The sequence below is a fragment of the Mustela nivalis genome, assembly GCF_964662115.1.
Source record: "Mustela nivalis genome assembly, chromosome: 9".
NCBI lineage: Eukaryota > Metazoa > Chordata > Mammalia > Carnivora > Mustelidae > Mustela > Mustela nivalis.
Window position 1 is genome coordinate 71,643,598 of NC_139028.1, and position 16,208 is coordinate 71,659,805.

At 35.9% G+C, this 16,208-nt stretch overlaps 1 protein-coding gene across 1 annotated transcript in view; it reads right to left on the reverse strand.

Moving 5' to 3' along the window:
• Window positions 1-16,208, reverse strand: part of SBF2 (SET binding factor 2) — a 415,224-nt gene that overhangs the window by 202,280 nt on the left and 196,736 nt on the right. The window contains exon 3 of the mRNA XM_082682393.1: window positions 10,129-10,266. Within this exon, the coding sequence (XP_082538519.1) occupies window positions 10,129-10,266 (138 nt within the window). The remainder of the gene's footprint in view (window positions 1-10,128; window positions 10,267-16,208) is intronic.

Consider the following 16,208-nt stretch of genomic DNA (forward strand, 5'->3'; position numbering starts at 1 on the left):
GTGCTAAAACACAGCATTCTGTGCAGTAAGAAGTTCTCAGTTTGAAAAGGAAGAGGATGGAGAAAGAACCCTTGCACAAAAAGCATAATCTTCCATTCCTACTACAAAGAGAATCCTATGTGGATATTTGTATATGTTGCAAATTATCAAACGACAGAATAAACTCAAGATATATGTCCCCCCAATTCTTATGTCTGTCTGAATTATGTTACTTATGCTAGTTTTCACTTGATTCTCCTCATTGAATGAGGTCTGAGGTTTAGTCTCTAGGATACCATCAAGTATAATGCTGACTAGGGGTACCTGGCTGGCTCAGTAGTGTGTGACTTTTGATCTTGGGGTTGTGAGTTCAAGCCCCAAAGGGGGCATAGAGATTACTTTAAAAATAAAATCTTTAAAAAAAAAAAAAAAGTATAATGTTAGTCTTCTCTAATTTTTTTAAAGATTTTATTTATTTATTTGACATAGAGCGATCATAAGCAGGCAGAGAGGCAGGCAGAGAGGGGGGAAAGCAGGCTCCCTACTGAGCAGAGATCCTGATGCAGGGCTTGAACCCAGGACCCTGAGATCATGACCTGAGCGGAAGACAAAGGATTAACACACTCAGCCACCCAGGCACCCCGGTCTTCTCTAATTTCTAATTTAGTGAGATACATAATCATTGACAAAACCCTCCTTAATAGAATCAAGATTATTCCAAAGAGATATTCATAACTGTGTCATTCATAATATTGATAAGAGAGGAGATGCCCATTAGGAGATGGTTTAAGTATATTGTATCCAAGGTCAATGAATGTGTAGACATTAATTATATCTATAAAGAGTTTTAGTTTTTTAAAAAAATTCTTATTAAAACAAAATACATTTAATTACTGTTTTTTTTCTGTTCTCTTTCTTTTTTCCCCAATACATTCTAAATTTTCTACAATGAGCACAATTTAAGTGTTTGATAACCAAGTGAGGGAAAAAGAAATAAAGAAATAATGATTAGGTTATTCTTCAGATAAATCAAATGTTTTATGTGATTTCCTACACTGCTCCAAGTTTTCCCAACAAGAGATTAGTTTAGAAATCCATTTTTATTACTTCATTTTTCCAGATAAATTGCTCAATCATTTGGAATTGCTGTATTTTACTATGAGCATTTTTTTTTTCTCACAAAGTTCAATAACTATTTAAATAACACTTGTTAAAATGTACAGATTCCATTGATTTGTAATGTTTCCACTGTCAGATACTGATAACTAATAAGTAAGACCAATTATGGTATATTCTTGACAATTTTTCTTGAAATAATATACAATGATATAATTTTGCAGCCTTGTAATATATGTTTTAGTATTTGATATTGATATTTGGTCTCTGGAGACAGACAAATTCAAGCTTTTTAGTTTAGTTACCAGAACTCCCTGTAAGTCTTTTAGCCTCATCCATAAAATGGATGGTTAAAACTTACCAAGTGCTGTTCTTTTTGTTTGTTTGTTTGTTTTTAGATTTTATTTATTTGAGAGAGGGAAAACAAGCTGGGGGTGGGGCAGAGGGTGAAGGAAAAGCAGGCTCCCCGCTGAGCAGGGAGCAGTCAATCCCACCTGAGCCAAAGGCAGATGCTTAACTGGCTAAACTACCCAGGCACGCCTTGCCCCAAGTGCTGTTCTTGAGAGAGTAAAATAAAATAAATTACCTGTGAGTTAAATAATATGGAATAAAGGTTCTGTAAAACTTTCAGCACAGTGCCTGGAACATGATAGACCTTCAACGTATCATAAACATGATAATCTTTTTTTTTTTTTTCTATCCATAGCTTTTTGCCTGGACTGCCCTTTCTATTTCCTCTACTCTAAGCTTTTATTAGCTCTTGTTTTTTAAATGGCCACTGGGTCCTTTAAAACCTGTAATATTTATTTCAGCTGCATGTCTTTAATTATTAACTCCATCACTGAACTGGTACTTAGCATAGGTACTTAGGAGAATCTTCATACTTAAATTTTGATTTTGCCTTACACACCAGATTTTAAGCCAACTCAGATAAAGAAACATATCCTATTCCTTCTATGTACCTCTTTATTCTTCATCTTAGATCTCCAATGTACCTTCAATCATCACCCCCCATCCTTTGACAATTTATTTGCTGACACACCAAATGTCTTTACTGTGAATTGCATCATTACTATTGGTTCATAAACATAATTATAAACACAGTAAAAAGACTTTAAAAAGATACAACTAAATAAAAAATTTAGAGAGGTCTATCTTTTAGATAAGCCCATAAAAAGCAACCTTATATTTATCTTCTTCTAGTGATTACATTAAAGAATTACAATCATATTGTCTAGTTGAATAATTTGGGGAACACGCTTTCAAAAGTTTAATACAAAGATTTTGCTTGTCATTATTGACAGTGTTACTGTATCCTGGAAAGATAAGAGCCAACATTCTTAAAGTTGCACAATTATACTTTGGATGGTGTGTGTCCCTAAGTTCCTCCTCTTCAGGCTTCCAAATAATGTGTCATAGTATATTTGGTATGAAGTAATTCACACCAAATGAGAATTAAAAGATCTATTTTTGAACTGATGATATGTTCCAGAAATAAAAGAAAAACACATTTTTAAAACAGAACAGAGTTAACTCACACCAAAAATGGGGAAAACATTAATGATGACCTGGAAAGGAACATCATCAGAGTTTTAATACTATTTACTGAAATTCTGCCTCATTGTTTGTGCCATTTTGGGGGACCAATTCCAAGCAACATTAACTTTCTGTTATGAGCACAGAAAAGCTATCATATAATACAATTCCAGTGAGTACCTTACTACCTAACTGCAATTCCCTAGGAGCCAGAATTCTCACAGCTTATTTTCATTTTCAGAAACTTGGGAAAACTCTTAAGAAGCAGAATATAAGCTTCTGTAAGGTGATTATAAAAACTAAGTAAATTATAATTTTGGGTCCACATAAAATGGAAAATGGGCAAATATCTAAGCTTAAAGAGAAAAAAAGGTTTTTAAATATTTATTCCAAATACACAAGAACCTACATCTTGTTTCTAGTATTATTGTCCAATCAAATGAGCCAAGGATCCTTGGAAAAATGGCTGATTTCAAGGCCGAGGGCAAGGAAGGAATAAGATGATCCTGGATCAGCTTATTATGACACAAAATTTTAAAAATGCTTTACAAAATGATGAGGCCTTTTCACAAGAAAATAGGAACCAACTTGAAGGATACAAGTCTAGGACAATTTGTGCATGAAAACCATTAATTAAATACTATTAAAGAAAACACAAAGTGGAAAAAATGAGTCTATAGCTCAGACAGACAAGACAGGAAAAGGTCTTCCCTGCTTATAGTAAAATGTCAACTACTGACCAGTAAAGGTAGAAGATGTTTGGAGGTGGGAATATGAATATTTACAATTCTTAAATCCTCTTGATGGGTTGACTACTTTATCATTATAAAATGACCTTCTTTGTCAATTATTACAACTTTTAGATTAAGTCTATTTTGGGGGTGCCCAGGTGGCTCAGTTGGTTAAGCATCCCACTTTTAGTTTTTTTTTTTTTTTTTACTCAGGTCATGATCTCAGGGTTGTGAGATCAAGCCCACACTGGGTTCTGCATTCAGTGAGGAGTCAGCTTGAGATTCTCTCTCTCTAACCCTCCCCTCATTTGCAAGCAGCCATCTCTCTCTATATATAATAAGTAAATTTCTTTTAAACTTTTTTTTTTTAAGATTTTATTTATTTATTTGACAGACAGAGATCAGAAGTAGGCAGAGAGGCAGGCAGAGAGAGAGGGGAAAACTGACTCCCTGCTGAGCAGAGAGCCAGATGCAGGGCTCGATCCCAGGACCCTGGGATTGTGACCTGAGCCAAAGGCAGGAGGCTTAACCCACTAAGCCACCCAGGCGCCCCCCAACCTTTTTTTTTTTTTTTTTAAGATTTTATTTATTTATTTGACAGAGAGAAATCACAAGTAGATGGAGAGGCAAGCAGAGAGAGAGAGAGGGAAGCAGGCTCACCGCTGAGCAGAGAGCCCGATGCGGGACTCGATCCCAGGACCCTGAGATCATGACCTGAGCCGAAGGCAGGGGCTTAACCCACTGAGCCACCCAGGCGCCCCCCACCTTTTTTTTAATAAGTAAATCTTTTTTTTTTTTAAAGATTTTATTTATTTAAGAGAGAGAGATCACAAGTGGACAGAGAGGCAAGCAGAGAGAGAGAGAGAGGAGGAAGCAGGCTCCCTGCGGAGCAGAGAGAGCCCAATGTGGGACTCGATCCCAGGACCCGAGCTGAAGGCAGAGGCTTAACTCACTGAGCCACCCAGATGCCCCAAATAAGTAAATCTTTTTTAAAAAGCCTATTTTGTCTGACAAGTATAGCTACTATAGCTTTCTTCTGGTTTTCATTTGCATGCCGTATTTTCTTCTATCTTCACTTTCAGTCTGTATCTATCTTTAAAGCTTAAGTGAGTCTCTGGTAGGTAGCATTTAGTTGGGTCTTATTCTTTTTAATCCATTCAGCCATTCTAAGTCTTTGGATTAGAGAACTTAATCTGTCTACAATTAAAGTAATTACTGATCAGTTTATACTTACTAATGCCATTTTATTCCTTGTTTTCTGGATATTCTGTAATTCCATTGTTCCTTCCTTCCTCTCTGGCTTTCTTCCTTTGTTACTTGATGTTTTACTTTAGTGTTATGCTTGGATTCCATTCTCTTTATCTTTTCTGTAACTACTAGAGGTTTTTACTTGTGGTTACCAAAGTTTGCATAAAACATTTTTTTAAAGATTATTAATTTATTTATTTGACAGACAGAGATCACAAGTAGGCAGAGAAGCAGGCAGAGAGAGGGAGAAGCAGGCTCCCTGCTGAGCAGAGAGCCCAATGCAGGGCTTGATCCCAGGACCTGAGATCATGACCTGAGCCGAAAGCAGAGGCATTATCCCACTGAGCCACCTAGGTGCCCCAGCATAAAACAATTTTTAACAGTCTATTTAAGTTGATAACAACTTACATTAAAACATATTCTAAGGGGCGCCTGGGTGGCTCAGTGGGTTACGCCACTGCCTTCGGCTCAGGTCATGATCCCAGGGTCCTGGGATCAAGTCCCACATCGGTCTCTCTGCTCAGCAGGGAGCCTGCTTTCCTTCCTCTCTCTCTCTCTCTGCCTACCACTCTGCCTACTTGTGATCTCTCTCTCTGTCAAATAAATAAATAAAATCTTTAAAAAAAAAAAAAACCATATTCTAAGCACTACATTTTTAATCCCCCATCACCTAATTTATGTTTTTTGAGGCTATAATTTACATCTTTTTTTAATCTTATGTATCCATTAACATGTTTTTATATAGTTATTTTACTACCTTTTCTTTAAGATTTTATTTATTTATTTACTTAAGAGAGAGAGAGAAAGAAGAGCAGGAGAGGTTCAAGCAGGATCTATACTGAGCATGGAGCCTGACCCGAGGCTCTATCTCATGACCCTGAGTTCATGATCTGAACTGAAATCAATAGACACTCAACCCAGCCACCCAGGTAGTCCTCTACTTTTGTCTTTTAATCCCTTCATACTAGGCTTTATAAGTGATTAAATCACCATCTTTATAACATTAGATTTTTACAACTAGGATTTACACTTTAATATGTTTTCCTGTTATTAATTAGTACCCTTTCATTTCAGCTTAAAGAACTCCCTTTAACATTTCTTATAAGGCCAGTCTAGTGGTGATGAACTTCTTTAGCTTTTGCTTGTCTGGAAACATGTTTATGTCTTCTTCAATTCTGAAGAACAACTTTGCCAGGTAGAATATTCTTGGCTGAATGCACCTTGCCACTCCCTACTAGCCCACAAAGTTTCTGCTAAGAAATCTGCTCATAGGCATGGGGGAGCCCTGTATGAACAAACTATTTTTCACTTCTACTTTCAAGATTCTCTCCTTGTCCTTAACTCTTGACACTTCAGTTTTAATGTGTCTTGGTGTTGGTCTCTTTGGGTTCACCTTTATTGGAACTCCACAGGCTTTGTGGACTTTGATATCTGTTTTCTTCCCCATGTTAGATTTCAGTCATTACTTCTTCAAATAAGTTTTCTGCCCTTTTCTCTTTTCTCCTTCTAGAATACCTAAATTGTGGATGTTGGTCTACTGGATGCTGTCATATAAGTCCTTAAAGCTATCTTCACTCTTTTTCATTCTTTTTTCTTTTTGTTCTTTTGACTGGGTGATTTCCACTGTCCTGTCTTCATCTTCTTTCTTCTCCTTCATCTTGTCTGCTGTTAAATCCCTTTTGGTATTTTTCAGTGTGGTTATTCTATGCTTTGGCTCTGTGACTTGTATTTGGTACTTTTTTATGTTTTGTGTTAAACTTCTGACCTTATTCATTCTTCTCCTGTGCTAAGGGACCATCTTTATAATCATTACTTTGAACCTTTTGTCAGGTAAATTTCTTACCTCCATTTCTCCTTTTTCTGAGGTTTTATTCTGTCCTTTCATTTGGAACATATTCCTGTTTCTTCATTTTCCTTGACTTTCTTTGTTAGTTTCTATGCATTCCTAATCTTGAAGGAGTGGGCTCTCCTAGGAGGACGAACCTTATCAATTCAATCTTCCATAGTTCTTCGCTATCTCTCAAACCTCTGTGATTGTCAAGCAGACTACCTTATTCTTAGTGCTTCCTGTAGTTGAGGGTGTATCAAGACTTGTCAGTGTGCTAAAGAAAAGGATCTCAGCAACCACATTCTGACTGACTAAAAGCCAGGTCCTGAGGAAGCAGTTTTTAATGTATGTAAATATACGTCTTTCAGTGAAAGACTTGGAGATGGGTATTTCTGTCTGCTGCTTCTGCACTGAGTCCTGGGGGGGGGGATGGCCAGGTAAGAACTTTCTTTTTTTTTTTTGCTTAAGTCCTGTGGAACCTTACAATTTAAGCCTTTCTAGCTACCAGAGCCAATATATTAAAAGGGTGCATTCCTTAGGCAGCAACTGCAAATCTGAAGTGCCAGACATGGGCACAGATCTTTTCAGGGGAAAACTGGTGAAGTGAAGTGGGCCAGAGTGCACCTGTTAGCCTCCCTGGTCTCCCCTGAGGTCCCCAGAGATATGCTAAATTAGAAACCTGACCCTAAGGCAGGAACTTTTAAAGTATACAAATAGGGACAACTGGGTGGCTCAGTTGGTACAGCTCAGGTTATTATCCCAGTGTCCTGCGATCAAGTCCCACCCTGGGCTCCCTGCTCAGCAGGAAGCCTGCTTCTCCCTCTGCCTGCTCTGCCTGCTGCTCCCTCTGCTTGTGTTCTCTCTCTGACAAATAAATAAAATCTTTTTAAAAAATTTTTAAATTTGGGTGCCTGGGTGGCTCAGTGGGTTAAGCTGCTGCCTTCGGCTCAGGTCATGATCTCAGGGTCCTGGGATTGAGTCCCGCATCGGGCTCTCTGCTCAGCAGGGAGCCTGCTTCCCTTCCTCTCTCTCTGCCTGCCTCTCTGCCTGCTTGTGATCTCTCTTTGTCAAGTAAATAAATAAAATCTTAAAAAAAAATTTTTTTTAATTAAAAAAAAAGTATGCAAATGGGACTCTTTCAGGGAAAGACTGGGAGATGGAGAGTTCTGTTCTCTTCATCCTGAGCCCTAGGGGGATAGCCACAGAGAATTTTTGTAAACCTATTAAGAACTCTAGTAGTTTGCTATAGACTGGTGGGTCTCATGGATAGAGCCATGTGTCCATGAGACCCACTTGTCTCATGTATGCAAATATAATGTGCATGTGTCCATGAGACCCACTTGTCTCATGGACACTGGCTTTCAAAGTTAGGTGTTTTGGATGCCCATCTCTCAGGTGCAAGTCTTAAACATTATCCAGTTGAGGCTAGATGTTGGGTCCAAATGCCTTACGCATCAGGGAAAAGCTGGAAGTTATAAATTCCTTCCCAAAATCACTGTGCAAGGGGTAAGATTTATGATAAGAGTCTGTCTTAGCCTTCCCTACTCATTTCAGTGTGGGTATTTTTGCACAGTGTGAGTTGCTCAGCTAGTTTCCGATTTCTTTCAGAAGGAATCATTCAATGGCAGCAGCAGATCTGGTGTGTCTGTGGGAAGAACTGAGTTCAGGAGTTTGCTATATCACCAATGACAATGGAGGAACCCCCTACATCATCTTAATGTATTACTTTTCTGTCAGTTATTTTGGGGCAAGAGGGGTTGGCTGTGAGGGAGAAAGAAAAAAGAACATGAAAAATCACGGTTTCATTGGGCAATTCTAGGGAATTGTGAAGAGATACCATCAGCAATAGAGAAATAAGGGGCCCCTGGGTGACTCAGTTGGTTAAGTGTCTGCTTTCGACTCTGGTCATGATCCCGGGGTCCTAGGATCGAGCCTCACTTCAGGCTCCCTGCTCAGCGGAGGGCCTGCTTCTCCCTCTCCTTCTCCCTACTACTCTGCCTACTTGCACTCTCTGTCAAATAAATAAATAAAATCTTTAAAAAAAAAAAAAAAAAGAATAGAAAAATAAAATATTGCATTTTCAGAACTAACTTAAATTCTGAAGATCAACATAGAAATGAAAGGTCACCTAAAAGAGATAGGCCTTTGGCTAGAGAACACTTTTAGACTAAATAGATAAAAAATGGGAATTTGATTATTATTTGTTGGCAACATACACTCAAACACTATCCACAATAGAAATGGCTATTGTCACTGACTTCTAAGTTTTTGTCCCCACTAACAACACAATCTCTAATCTCAAATAGAAACAGTGGGCTATGTTAGTCTAATAGGCATTAATATTAGACATAAAATATTCCTTAGTTTGATTCCACAACCAAAATGCTTCAGATTTTGAAATGGCTTCCCACAAAGATCTGACAACAGAGAGAGAATTTATTGATAATACAGATGATGCATATTTTGTTCTATGTTAACTTTTAATTTACCGCAGTAAATTAATAAACTAGCATGCTGGTTTTAATACATCAGTCTAATGAATGTGAATAATATAAGTCTGTGTCAAGAAAGGTGACATCTTCTCTTGTACTACAAATTCAGATTTCTGCCTCTGGTAACATTCAGATATTGGAGTTTTAATTAGAACAACCCAAACAACAAATGCTTCTTTGTGAGGCCATTTTAGAAAGCAAGCCAATCCTTTATTCTGGCGGTGATACTCATTCACCTGTGTGTAGCAGAAAGTACTGCAGATAATGCAGATCAGCTTACTCAATATCCTCCAAACTCTTTCATAGTTTCTTTTTTGCACCATAGAGCTTTGAAAGCAAAACAAATAAACAGATGCATAACAACAAAAAATGTTTCTGATTCCTTTCCAGGGGGGTGGGATCTGCATGGACTCTGACATCCACAAGGAAACAAACCATGTGAGATTTAAAGCAAAAGTCACCAGTGTAAGATTAATAAACAGGCTGCACATGAGAGGTTAGATTTTTTAGGGCAACATGTAAAGGTTACATTGTCTAGTATGCAACATCATAAGTGCCAAGTGGTCAAAGGCAGAAAAAGTTACTAAAACAGACCCAAGCTAGGCAATTCCTAGTACCCAAAATTGGTTCCCAGCTCACCCATAATCCATGAAATTAAGTAAGCTGCCCAATACATTGTCATAAATCCTTTTATGCATAAATTAGAAAAAAGTAGATTCATCTGTCTGAAACTAAGAGCCCCAACAAATACTCTGAGAAACCAGTATTTTTCATTTCTATGGTTCTAGCCTATGAATCTCAGTCTTGTCATATTGATACTCCCACTACTAATAATAATGACTTGACATTTAGTTGGGTACTTAAAAAATAATATCGAGCATTGTGATTGGTGATTTATAAACATTCTGATTATACTCTATATTCTATAAAAGATCTTTCAAGAACAGGACTGACAGGGAATAAACCAATTCATGAATATGCTATTCTTGGAAATACTCAGATTATGATCAGTATTTTAAAAGAAAACAATTAAATTTTACTTCTTCCTCTCTTCTCCAACAGCATAGTACCTCAGTCTTTCTAAAGTAACCCAAAGAACTTAAACTTATAGTTCTAACAACAACAACAACAACAACAAAAATGGCATTTAAAAAAAGATTCCTAAATATTGTTCTTTTGGCTAGAAAAGTTGTTGTACCTGAAGATTGATTTCTGCCTCATAGAAGGTCAGGCACGAGCAGTAATGTCGATCTGAGTCAATATCTGTCAGGACCACCACAAAAAATGTTGGCTGCTTCCTTTCTCTGGACAGCTGCCACCCGCCAGGCTGACAAAACTAAATGGGATAGAAAAAAACTGTCACATTTTAAAGGTATAATGAAAATTTATTACTTATAAATTTTTGTGAAATGTTAAATATCCCTCCATTGTAAAAAAAAAAAAAAAATCCAGCTCATATGGTATGTTACCTAAGTCAATATATATATGTGTGTGTACAATAGCCAATATATATATCTACTTTATATATATTAAGTACATATTTACAACATAGAACACTTTCTCCAATGCACATAAACATTTTAAGAAAACAGCCTAGATTTTCCACAGATGCCACTCATTCTTAGACACAGATTGGCATATATAGATACAAATCACCATAAATGAAAAACTTTCCCCTCTTTAGAACAGATCATGAAATGAGTTGAAGACAAAGTGCTAAGTATCTATCACTGATGGAAAGGAGAATTATTTAAAAATTGCTTCATTAATCTAAGTCTTCAATTCAATACAATGAAAAAGATATCTTGTTCATTAAAACCGACCATGTTATACGCTATGTAATGTATATCAATGTATTGTAAGGAATAGAAAATATACAATGTATGCTCTTAGGGAAGCATGGGAACATGGCAGTGAACTGCTCTAAGATGCCCCAACAGAACTGGACTAGTAACAGAAAAGTAGTTGAAAAAGTCCCAAATTACTTGGACATTAAACAACACACTTCTAAATAATACATGGGTCAAAGACAAAATCTCAAAAGAAATTTGAAAAATATCTGAACATTTTTGGGATTCAGCAAAAGCAGCGCTTAAAGAAAATTTATAGCATTGAATGCATATATTAGAAAAGAAGAAAGATCTAAAATCAATAATCTAAGCTTCTATCTTAGAAAGCTAGAAAAAGGAGAGTAAATTAAACCCAAAGTAAGCAGGTAAAAAAAATTTTTAAAATCAGAGCAGAAATCAATAAAATTGAAAACAAAAAATCAACAGAGAAAATCAACAAAACATAGCTGGTTCTTGAAAAAGATAATTAAAATCAACAAGCCTCTAGCCAGTTAACTAAGAAAAAAAAAGATATGAATTACTAATATCAGAGGTTCATATACAAAATATCAAGGCTCATATACAAAAGTTAACTGCCTTCCTATATACCAAGAAATGAACAAGTGTTGTTTGAAATTAAAAATACAGTACCATTTACATTAGAACCTCCCCCAATTAAATAATTAGGTTAAAGTTGACAAAATATATACAAGATTTACATGAGGAAAACTACAAAACTTTAAAGAAAGTAATCAAAGAAGTACTATATAAAAAGAAAGATATTCCATGCTCATGGATAGGAAGACTCAATACTGTCAAGTATCAGTTCTTCTAAACTTGATCTATAGTTCAATGCAATCCCAATCAACATCCCAGCAAGTTATTTTGTGGATAATGACAAACTGATTTTAAAGTTTTAAATCTTTTAAAATCAAAGTTTTAAATTAAAGTTTAAAATCTTTTAAAATCTTTTAAATCTTTTAAAATCTAAAATCAGATTTTAGACCCATTTTTAAAGTTTACAGAGAGGTAAAAGATCCAGAACAGCAAACATAATACTGAAGAAGAAGAAGAATGTCAAAGAATAAAGTCATTATTTGACTTAAAGACTAATATTAAGCTAGAGTAATCAAGACAGTGTAGTATTGGTAAAAGAAGAGACATACAGATTAATCAAATAGAACAGAGACCAGAAATAGTACACCCAAACATAGTCAACTTTGACAAAGAAGTAAAGGCAATGCAGTGGAAAAAAAGATAGTCTTTTCAAAAAATGATGCTGAAATAACCTGATATTCATATAGAAGAAAATGAATCTAGACACAGATAGACCTTGCACTCTTCATAAAAATTAGCTCAAAGTGGATCACATACCTAAATGTTAAAAGCACAAAACTCTAAAGCTCCCAGAATATAGGAAAAAATTTAGATGACCTTTGGTTTTGGCAATAACCGTTTAGATAAAACACTAAATTATTAATAATATAAGAAATAATTGATAAGCTAGACTTCATTACAATTAAAATTTTTTTGCTGTGTGAAAGATACCATCAACAAATGAGAAGACAGTCGGGGCACCTGGGTGGCTCAGTTGATTAAGTGTCTGCCTTCAGCTCAGGTCATGACCCCAGGGTCCCGGGGTCATGTTGGGCTCTCTGCTCAGCAGGGAGTTTGTTTTTCCCTCTTACTCAACCCCTTTGTGCTCTCCCCCTCTCTCTAATGAATAAATAAAATATATTAAAAAAAAAAAAAAAAAAGCAATCTTGGCTGAACAGCAGCCTGAACATTAAAAAAAAAAAATGAAAAAGAAAACCACCCAAGAAGAGACTGGGAAAAGGTCTGCAAAAGACATACTAAATAATGTATAGTCATCCAAAATATATAAAGAATTCTTAAAAGTCAACAATAAGAAAATGAACAACTCAATTAAGAAATAGGCAAAAGATCTGAACAGATAACTCACTAAAGAAGATACACAGGAGAAAAAAAAAGCATACGATAAGATATTCAACATCCTATGTCATTACAGAATTATAAATTAAAATAACAATGAGTTATCATTACATATCTATTAGAATGGCCAAAATCTAAAATACTGGCAATGCCAAATACTGATAGGATGTAGAACAACAGGAACTCTAATGAATTGCTGGTAGGAAGGCAAAATGGAAAACTACTATAGAAGATAGTATGACAGTTTCTTATAAAACTAAGCATATTCTCAATAGACAATCCAGAAATTGTGTTCCTTGGTATTTACCCAAAAACATGTTCACAAAAGAAAACTTGCACATGGATGTTTATAGCTGCTTTATTCATAACTGCCAAAACATGGAAGCAACCAAGATGTCCTTCAGTAGATGAATGGATAAATAAATTGTGGCACATTTGAGACAATGGAATATTATTTAGTGCTAAAAAGAAGCCATGAAAAGGCATGGAGGATCTTTATATGCATTTTAATAAATGAAAGACCTCAATCCAAAAGGGCTACATACATTATGATTCCAATTACATGACATTCTGAAAAATGCAAAACTATGGAGACAGCAAAATAATATTAAGGGTTATCTGAAATTGAGGACATTGCAGGGACATGAATAGGCAGAATACAGAGGATTTTCAGGGTATGGAACTTGTATAATACTATATGCACAATATAGTATAATACCATAATACTGTATAATACCATATACATAAAACTGCATAATACTATAATGGTAGATACATGTTATTATATTTTTGTCAAAACCTACAGAATTGTGTAACACCAAGAGTGAATGCTAATGTACATTATGGACTTTGGGTGATAATGATGTCAATCAATGTAGGTTCATCAACTGTAATAAATATACCACTGTAGTTGGGGAGATTGATAATGTGGGAGGCTGTGTGCTTTGAGAACAGAGAGTATATAGGAACTCTTACTTCTTTCTGTTCCATTTTGCTATGAATCTAAAACTGCTTTTCCTAGTCTCCAGAAATATGAGGGGGGGGGGAGTAAAGTCAATTTTCAAAAACCTGAATAAAACAAGATATCTTGATTAGCAGTATTGTTCAAGAGATGGAACAAAAACAGAAATGAACTGACCAATACAGTAGCTCTCTGTGCCAGATTACCTTCTGTCACTGCTCAATAACTGTGCTATCTTGAGCATTTTATTTAACCTCTCAGTGTCTCAATTTCCTCATCTGTAAAAGGTAGTCTCTGAGTACATACCTACTAGTACTCTTGGGAAGTCTACATGAGTTAATACATGGAAAGTGCTAAGAATAGCCCCTGGGATAAAATCCAGTGATATAAACACTACTCCCTTGAATCCAACTTTAGTTTCTGTCATCATATATATAACACTTTCTTTCTCCTTCTGTATCAGTTTCTTCCAAAACCTGCCCCTCCTTTCATTGCCTCATTGCCTCCTTGACTGAGTCTAATGAGACATCGAAAAGGGAGATCTGGATAATTTCCTACATTTGGAGAGAGATATTAATCATGTTCAGAACTTTTCTACCAGCAGAAAAATTCTATCAGGCCAATTTCTATAAGCAAATGTCATAAGAATAAAGAAATAGCATGAAAAGCTTAAAAATATCACTAATTAGTAAATAAGTGAAAACATTTTTTATATTCTTATTTTCAAATGACTATTTTTTTTAAAGATTTATTTATTTGACAGACGGAGATCACAGAGAAGCAGGCAGAGAGAGAGGAGGAAGCAGGATCCCTGCTGAGCAGAGAGCCCGATGCCGGGCTCGATCCCAGGACCCTGGGATCAGGACCTGAGCTGAAGGCAGAGGCTTTAACCCACTGAGCCACCCAGGTGCCCCCAAATAACTATTTTTTTAAAAGATTTTATTTATTTATTTGACAGGCAGAGATCACAAGTAAGCAGAGAGATAGGCAGATAGAGAGGAGGAAGCAGGCTCCCCACTGAACAGAGAGCCTGACACGGGGCTCAATCCCAGGACCCCAGGACCATGACATGAGACGAAGGCAGAGGCTTTAACCCACTGAGCCACCCAGGTGCCCCTATTTTGAAATAACTATTAACAAATATATATTGAGTACTTGAGTATCAATTGTTCTGAGAACACTTCTCTGTAATTCCCAGTTATCTCCAGCACCCTCCAGACCCAACAATCAAGTTCCTCTCCTGTGTTCCAACACTATTTTTGTACCTTTTTATTACAGTAAGTAATCTTAATAACAACAACCTTTTCTTATGTATCTCCCTAGAACTTATTGTCTATTCTACTAATTTGGTACAGAAAAGTTGACCTGTCATTTTCTTTATGCGTATATTTCTCAACACTCCACCTATCCAAGTTCTTGTGGCCATGATAAGGATTTTTTATTCTAAACAGAATAAAAGAATGTTTTATTCTGATTCATTGAACAGAATCAAAATGGGTACAGAGATTCAAAGGCATCCCAGTGGTAAAAACTATTTTCATAATAATAATAAAAATTAGTAGTTTCTTTCACTTTGTTGACATTTACATTGATGGTGCTAATGTAATGGCAAGTAAAATTGCCACCACCTTAACAGAAATGAAGGCAGCAATCCCCAAATTATACTTGTAGTCACTGTATTCTTCATAGCTGCACATGTGCTGTTTAAAAAAAAAAAGTCAATTTCAGTTTAAAATGTCCTTGATGAAGCAATAGTTTAATTTCATTATTACTCAACCCCTAAGTATACAACTTTTTAAATATTCTGTGTTTCAAATAGTAAGTAGATATAAAGCACTTTTACTTCATATAGAAGTAGGATAGTTGTTCAGAGAAATACTACTCTGTAATTGTTTAAGTTGTAAGCTGAACTAGCTGCATTTCTTTTTTTTTTCCTACCATTTTTTACTGGAAAGAATAAATGACAGACAATATGCTTATACAGATTTATGTATTTGGCAGACATTTTCTCAAAATAATGAAGTGGGCCTGTCATTTTAAGATAAGGATCTGAGAGGGAGCCTGGGTGGCTCAGTGGGTTAAGCCGCTGCCTTCGGCTCAGGTCATGATCTCAGGGTCCTGGGATCGAGTCCCGCATCGGGCTCTCTGCTCAGCAGGGAGCCTGCTTCCTCCTCTCTCTCTGCCTGCCTCTCTGCCTGCTTGTAATCTCTCTCTGTCAAATAAATAAATAAATCTTTAAAAAAAAAAAAAAAAAAAAGATAAGGATCTGAGATATGCATTACCAATGATAAATGAGCTTTCAAACACAATCATGAATCTCATAGCTTTTATATTTCTGATGAATGTGACAGTAACATTAATTAATGTAGTACTTAAAGTATTATATATTAATATATGTCGATATAGGAAAGATCTGTATAACTCATTGATTCCATATTTGCAAAATGACCAATGTATGATGTTACAAAATCATGGATGGATAAAAGACCCATTCAAAGTGCTAGTATACCAAGAGATTTTTTTTTTTTAAGATTT